Source organism: Sabethes cyaneus, chromosome 2 (genome assembly GCF_943734655.1).
Source record: "Sabethes cyaneus chromosome 2, idSabCyanKW18_F2, whole genome shotgun sequence".
Taxonomy (NCBI): Eukaryota; Metazoa; Arthropoda; class Insecta; order Diptera; family Culicidae; genus Sabethes; species Sabethes cyaneus.
The window spans coordinates 87,152,870-87,161,438 of NC_071354.1; the positions used below are offsets into that span (position 1 = coordinate 87,152,870).

At 37.6% G+C, this 8,569-nt stretch overlaps 1 protein-coding gene across 1 annotated transcript; it reads left to right on the plus strand.

Moving 5' to 3' along the window:
• The first annotated feature begins 6,718 nt into the window (after positions 1-6,718).
• Positions 6,719-8,254, plus strand: LOC128737094 (m7GpppN-mRNA hydrolase). Its single transcript, XM_053831657.1, has 2 exons — positions 6,719-7,064; positions 7,124-8,254. Exons 1-2 carry the CDS (start codon positions 6,786-6,788, stop codon positions 8,117-8,119), a joined length of 1,275 nt encoding a protein of 424 aa, XP_053687632.1. The 5' UTR covers positions 6,719-6,785; the 3' UTR covers positions 8,120-8,254.
• The last annotated feature ends 315 nt before the right edge of the window (positions 8,255-8,569 follow it).

Genomic DNA, 8,569 nt, shown 5'->3' on the forward strand with positions numbered 1-8,569 from the left:
AACGCGTATGTAGGAAAGAGAAAGAAAAACCTTGGAAAAACCGTAGCTCTGTAGCTTAAACGCTACGGGGATTTAAAAGGAAAACACAAGATGAGGGTGTAGAAATTTATTCCTAAAATCACTATCTACTATCCTAACCCTATAACGCTTTCTAGCCCCCGTTTTCACTTGGGGTAACATCTTCCAAAAAGCAACAACCTCTACATACAGTTGTACCTCTACAAACCTCTGCTTGAGGTTTTAAATTATCATTACACAAAAACACCACAACTGAGTCTGAATCCCACACCGGGGATCCACCTTTCACTTGAGTCTTTAAAATCATTAATCTCTCCTGCTCGTGGCGTTGCCGCCCGTATTTATAACAGCTTTTAATTGCTCGTAGCAAGAAGTACTAGAGCAGCTGCTGAGAAAAACAAAGAGAGAGTAGAGCGGAACTTAAGTTCTATGAGAGTTTCAGTTGGCGCGCGAAACTTCTCACACATGTACTTCTCACAACGTACAATGTTTGTTATTTTCCATGTGCAAACATTTGCGCGTGCCCCTGAGCCTGGCATAGAACTAAACCTTACAGCCATACAGAAAGGTAAAACTTTCGCTACCGCGCAGCTTCGGTCAATGGTAACCGTCGCGGCCACCGGTGGTCAATGTTACCCGTACTGGGCACTGACGCTGCAGATCCCCCTTCCGAATGAGGTCGCAGAATTTGTCAACAGATTTTGCGAGGGTACGTTAGCTGGAAAATTTTAATTATCTCTCTCTCTCTTTCTTCTTCGGTGTTAAAAACTTCCCTATTGTGGACTACTGGCAGATAATTTGTTATGTTGTATGTTGTTCAACTATGTAATATAAGGTGTAATATAATATGTAATACAATTTGCCTTAAACACTATTCTGGAGCTCGTCTCCGCGGTGCTGCTGGCGTCTTCAATTTATTCTTAATTCGGGTCGGAAAATGGTGCTGTATGGCTTGAGTGGGGAAGAACGGGGAAACATTGAGTGCAGAGCCGCCCGCTGGAGATCGTAAGTGGTTGCTGTGGTTCCGTTTCTTCTGTTCCTCGCCTTCGCTTCTCACGTTGCCTAATTCTATTCGGTTATTTATCCAAGAGCTTGGCGGAGTAATGGCTTTCACTCTCCGTACTTCGTATATCGTACTAATACTTCGTATTATTGATACTGACTGTGATAGCATTCGTCTATTAGCTGGACGAAATTGTGGTTCGCGGTGTATTAATAATGCCAAGTTCTATGCTTGACCATCTTTACGTTTTCTGATGCACACTGTATAGTTATAGTGTATATGTGTAGGGTGTATAGTGTATGTTCACCCGATTTGGGAAGTAGATTCTGATCCCACCTGAATTGTGTTTTAATTGCGTTTTACTTCTTGTACTATTTGCCGGGCTGTGGTCTTTGCGATATCTGCATCGCCCCTATTAATTGTTTAGTGTAGTGCGTTGCCCTCACACTGAATCCGGAAACCTCTTGTATTGGAATTCGCCTGGTTCTGCTGTACTGTTACGTATTCCTGGGCCTTCTACACTCGTAGTTCCCCACAGTCCTTTCTCCTCTCGCGCCTGTGAGAACTCCAAGCTTGAGCTCACCGTTACCCGTACTGCAGGCTGTCTTCCCTCGTCTCGGGTCGTCTTCCGGCTGTTGGTCTCACTGATCTTCATTCCTTATATCTACACTCGCGAAAAGAAAAATCTATACCAATCACAAAAGAAAATTAAAAATTTCTGACTTTGCTGTGATGCTTCGATCGCACCGAATTTTATTGTCCTTCTCTCTGTGATTGGTTAACAATTAAACGTTAATAATGGTATTACGCACTTAGTTTCAACTCTTTTTTCATTAATATTTTATGGCGACTTATGGTTTTATCGTACTCTTCACGCCTTTGATATAATTTACTACTGTTCTTTATTACTTTCAATTTGTTCACCGAATTACATTAAATTACATTTTATCTACTGTTTCTATTGAACGTTTTTCTTATGTCACTAAGCGTAATATCACTTTCGATTTTCTATCAGGAGTTCCTCTCCCTCTTTTAATTCTTCTACGGAGTCATACTTGTTACTCTCCTTTCTTTTAATTCTTCTACGGAGTCATACTTGTTACTCTCCTTTCTTTTAATTCTTCTATGGAGCCATACTTGTTACTCTCCTTTCTTTAATCTTCAATTTTCAAAGTATGTTTTAACTTTTAAAATATTATTGTAACTCTCTAAAAAAAAATTTTTTTTTCTCAAATCTACTACACAACAAAAAAAAATGCAAAAAATAAAAGAGTAATAAAAAAAAAGGTGCAAACTGTAAGGCTTCGGAGAAAAACAAACTATCTTATTTTAAAACTTTAAAACTTTATAACCTTAAAACAAATTAGCTTCCGTTCTATTTGACTCTAACTAATTTATTTTTCTCCTTATGCCAAAATATACTCTACCTTCCTTTCCTAGCCTTAGCCGGAAAGACTTACTTACTATTCTCCGTTTGCATAGTTGCATCTCTCTCTCCCCCTTCCGATCAGAGGTTCGCGCGTCCGCTTCCCTACTCTGAGGATTTCCTGGAAAATATAAACTGTTAGTAAAAGAATAGAAAGGTTTGAAATCCCCCTTCTCGTGAAGGTTAAGCCATTATTATATGTTCGTTCCTGTCTATCCGGTTTCGACTTCTCCTCGCTCTTGTCCATCCCGTAATTGTCTACTTTATAGATATTTATATTCCTATTTTATCTTATCAATTGCATTGTCCGCAACTGTCACAAGAATTTTATCGTCGTATAAAATTCTTTCTCCATAACGATACTTTCCGTACTGTTACGTTAACCCATTGAATTTGACCACTGCCGTATTACCACCTTAAAAACGAGGTACTTAATTTCGCCTATTACCAGCACACCCTACGTATAGGTATACGGTTCGTTCAACTACATGGATAAAGCTTTGAATTTGCTTGTACTGTTTCTTTCACAGATTTCGTACTGCTATTTCCATTGATGTGTTCAATATATATGTTTCGTTTACGACTTTAAAATTTTGAATTTACTACTTTTACTCCGAATTTCAGCTACCATCTGTCATTTTATTAGCGCTCAAAATTATGTGAAAATTACTTATTCTCAAAATTTCTAAAATTAAATTTTTTTTTTTCATCATTAATTTTTAAAATTAAGCGAGACTATTATTTTGATCCTTCTGTTGGAATACCCTTTCTCCGTTAAGTTAACAATGGGGAGTTAGGTTTTTTTAAATTCATTAAAATTGCTTAATTTTACGCTTTCCGTCTGGATACTCATATTTGGTTTTAATTGAAACTCCCCGTTTCCGGTTACTTTAATATTTGTTGAACTATTTCCTTGTGAGATATTTACAACGATTGTCTGTGGGCTTATATATTTCCAAATATTTCGATCCCCTGTCGAGAACCATATATCATGCTTAGTCTTGAAGCTTTTTATCTTGCAGTTACTTGTATTGTTCCTAGAGATTATGTTTGTCAAGCATTCATCGCTTTCCCTGAGATTTTCTTCTTTAGCTGTTGAATTGCATACTTTTATATCCCCCAGTTTTGTACATCCGTTCCATTCATCGTAGCTTAGTCTGTAACCCCAATTTGAATCCTTTATGTTCAGGATTGTATCTTTATTTATTTCTACCATTGTGACAATTGACCCGTTCACATGCGGCTCTATTATCACCCGTCTGGTTGTAAGTGGTTCTCTTTTAACTAGTGCCACCTTGAATACAGTTTTAATTCCAAACTGGTTTAAAGAGAAATCGAAATCAATGAGCTGTATTATTGCAGCGTCTATGCCGCCATTTGTGCGTTTTGGCATATTTAAGTTATCTGGTAAGTCTAAAAATTATTTTTTTTGTCGAGATATGTTTCGATAAAAGTTGGTCCCAAAATTGAGAATATGACTTGTGTTTTACTTTTTCCTAGTAGTAAGTCTAAGGTTTGTTTTTTGTTGGTCTTTAATTTTCGTTATTAGACGCTCTATCCCAAAATATTACTCCAACTAAACTTGTTTCTACATACATTTTCTGTTTACTTTTTTCAAATTTCACAAAATTTAGAATTTTTTTTTTTTTTTTCAAATACTTTTTTCAAATCTTGCCATTAGGCCTCAGCAACTATAAGAATAAGAAAAAGTATGCTTCGCGGGAACCGTAAAGCATCGAAGTTTAGAAGTGCCAAATACCATCCCTTAAGAAATATATTGATAATTAGTAACATGTTAACTAACTGCTGATTATTTTTTTAATGAATATATCATAAAATGTATTCATTCTTACTAGTAAGCTATCAAATTAACTTTGAGGTGCAATATATTGCATGTCCGACCATTGGACCATAAGTGTCCAACTATAGGACAATACGGTTTCAGAACTGCTCCACGATTGGGCATTCAAGCGTTGTCAAAAATCGCATATTTTTCCACGAAAAGTATATTTATTTCGTGTAAATGGCCATGTAATGTGAACATATTTTGTATCTGATTCAAATTTTTATGTTTCTGTCTATTTGTAATTATTTGTTTAGCAAATATCGTTAAACTTCAAACCGCAGCGGTTTAGCTGTGTGATCATTGGCAAATTACTCTACTCTACAGACTATTGTGTCCAAATATTTAGCAAAAATAAAATTGTACAAAATATCGTTGTTCCGCATTACACGAACTAGTCATACACTATTCCGGATATTGTACACGCTTTGGAGCAATGACCTGTGTGTATGTCAAGTTGATTCTCCGATGTTGAGTATGTTTTTGGAATATGCACCATTGCTATGATTCACCACTAAACCCTAATATTACTCATACGCATTTGATCCGAACGCACACGCATTTGATCTGAATAGACCCGATTGATATTTATACAAGGGTAAGTCACTGAGAACATTCCGTTCACCTCTTTCATGGAAATTTTGTTAAGTCTGTGCCTTACTGTGCTGCCGAGGTGCTCATCATGTGAAACCTGTCAAATTCGCCTGCGCTCAGCTTGACCGTTTGATCGTTTTGACATTAACAAACATTGGCAGGGCTGCCAATTTCTCACATTTAAAAAATTAATTGTCAAAAAGGTGGGCTACAGTGTGCCATAAACTGTGAAATGAATGTACCGCAATTGCAATCAATGAGGTCAGCTGTTCCCTAAATTGAGCCTGCCTCAATGTTTTAAGCGACTTACCCTTGGTTATACGAGTTGTAAAAAATTTAGAACTTCGCTCTGGTATAAAATTAGATTTACAACACCGGTGCGGAAACGTTTTTCTGTTTGGTCTAAAAATTTGGACCAAAACTAGGATTTGGATCACCGTAGAAGATGCCCTAACGCTTCGTATTTACCAACACTCTTAAATGATTCTAGCTGTAAATAGGTCGGATTTAGTTAAAGGTTGAAACTACTCAAAATGCCCTGAAAGTGTTCAAACTCAAACTTTGGGTAAAAATTTCAACCAATTTTGGCTACTTGCTACCGATAATTGAATTACACTTAGGGTTGCCAAGTCTGAAAATTACAAAAACCGGCCGGTCGGTCCTGCCTTAAAAAAGAACGGGGGGGGGGGGGGGGGGGGGTATGCAGTTTGCTGGATGAGCAATGTTGTGGAGATCAACCACAACGAACATTGAATGGATCAATGGATTATTGAAGAAAGCTAGTTTTAGAGGGACAACAACTGGCTTCTGGCGCTACTAGACAATTTATTGTACTTTACCGTCAGAAGCAAGATATTGTCACTGCAAAACTAACTATCTTCAATGATCCACTGCTCAGGATTGCTAATAAATTTATCAGAAAATTTAACAAATCAGGCAAAAAGTACAAATCCGGCTTCATACGTTGGAAAACCGGCCTTTTTGCCGGATTGACCGGCCACCGGCTTTGTAAGTGAAAAACCGGTCGGGCCGGCCAAAAACCGGCCACTTGGCAACCCTAATTACACTCAAGTCGCTTTTTACGCGTAGGATACGTCCCGCGTAAATCAAAATCGCGTAAATTCGAAATTCGCGTAAAAAAACGCGTAAATTCTAAAATTCGCGTAAAAAACCAAAATTTCGCGTAAAAAAAAACTTTGTGGATTTCAACACTACGCGAAAAAATAGACGTTTTGAGCATATCCGCGTAAATTTCGAAAATCGCATAAAAAATACCGCATAGATTCCGAAATTCGCGTAAAAAAACACCGCGTAAATTCCGAAATTCGCGTAAAAATAGTCGGGTAAAACACAAACCGCGTACAAAAAATCGCGTGAAAAGCGACTTCAGTGTATTCTCTATGGCAAATAACGCATTTTTAAGTTCCTACTATACCAATTTTTTGGTTGAAAAACTACTCAAAATATGAGTTTGTACACTTTAAGGGCATTTTGAGTAGTTTCAACCTACACACTTTAAAAAAGTACAGAGTTCGGTAAAATTTACCGAACTTCGGAACAGCTGAACGTTCGGTAATTTTTTTTTTGATACCAAACATTATACTAACGATCCGTAAACGTCGATTGGCACCATCGAAATTTTTACCTACCTCATAACAAAGTGACAATTATTTAACAGTTCCCCATAACACAGGTTTCCCATAACCATATTTATAGGTAAAATCATTCAAGAGTGAAGGTAAATATTTACCCATTCTTTGGATGCGCTTTTCTATCCGTGTATACCTGTAGGTAATCCTGTCCTGTCATATAAATAAACAAAACGAAGCAAAACACGGGTATATTGAATTTTCTTTTCAACTTAAAAAGTGCTCTTATTTATCGAACACGACGACTTTGCTATGGCTACAAACAGTCCCGTTAGTGCGATAGTGCCAGTGTCCGCAACGACAAAACCAAAAAACGGTCAACAACAACAACCGGTTCACACAATTTCCGGTGTCATCCTAGATGATCTGGGTGCGCGATTTATTATCAATGTTCCAGTAGAGGAGCGGCAGAACTTAATCCGGATTTGCTTTCAAATCGAGCTTGCTCATTGGTTCTATCTGGACTTCTACTGTTCATCTGTTCAGAAGCAAAAATGTGGCATCAAGCAGTTTGCTTTTCAGTTGTTTCAGGTAAGTGTTAATCATTTTAACTGTTGGTTATTTGTTTTACAAGTTGAATTTCATTTTAGCGTATCCCTTTTCTTCAACCGCATTTGATGTACGTTGATAAAATTCTGGAAGATTGGAAGCAATACAAACTTTCGGTGCCAACCTATGGGGCTATTTTACTTTCAGAAGATATGGAACAAGTATTGCTAGTACAATCATTCTGGGCCAAATCGTCATGGGGTTTCCCGAAAGGAAAAATTAACGAAAACGAAGAACCGATCAACTGTGCCATTCGAGAAGTGTACGAAGAGACTGGCTATGATATTAAAAATCTGATTGTTCCCAGCGAATACATTGAACTGGTTATCAACTATCAGTATACAAGGTTATATCTGGTCAGAGGCGTGCCCTTTTCCACCGTTTTCGTTCCTCGTACTCGTAATGAAATCAAATGCTGTGAATGGTTCCCAATCGAACTGCTTCCTGTGACGAAAACTGATAATTTTGTAAAGGACAATCATAGCTTGAATGGAAGTTCGTTTTTCATGATTCTGCCTTTTGTCAAGCGGCTTAAGAAATGGCTTGAGAAGTTACAGAAAAATAAGCATAAACCAGGAAACAATAATTCGCCAGTTTTTGGCTCATCTGGCAAACAAAGCACTAAATATTTTGAGAACAAGACTCCCGGGCAGACCAACAATCGCCAACGTCAGCGGCATAAGTCGATGGGAGACCTCGATCAACAACGGTCAAAATCCAGCGCCACTAAAAATGCTTCAAATAATTCCGCTGTACCGACCGAAGGCTATGCAGAGTTTTGCCTCAATACTGCGGAATTTTCACTTAATAATTCCACTGCAAATAAAAAATCCAACAAGAAGCAAATCCACCATGAGACAGGACTCAATTCTGTGGCTACTCCGGGTGTTGGTGGACGTGCGCAAACCAAGCGAAAACTGTTTGATGCTGCAATTGAAGAGAAGCCAACTGAAGTTTTGGACAATTATGGATTGGCAGCATTTAACGAGGCTAAATCGTGGATTAATTTTAAACTTGACTACAGCAAATTCCTGTAAATGTTTGTACAATGAAGTGAAATTGTACCTTTGTGTTTGTGATTCTAATAACAGCCATTTGGTATTTCTGAATGGACTCTTTTCTAGCAGATAATCTTCGGTTCTTTTATAGTTCATAGTAAACGTTGACGTTGACGGAAACGTTGAATTGCTTTTTATTGTTTTTATTTAATGATAATGATTGATTCTAATAAAATATGATCTCTCAATAATGATAATGATTAAAGTTTCTAATTTGTGTGTAAGGTGAAATTATTCGTTATCGATTCTCCAAATTTCAACAGCGGTTTTTCTGTTTGAAACAAAAATTTTGTTCATGATCGATTTTCTCTCCAGCAGAGTACAACCATCGCCATGGAAAGCTGTACAAAAACAAGTGATGGAGCATCCAACGACTTCCAAGAGTTGGTGATAAACACCGGAGTAGGTGTAGAGGTGTCGCACGACAGT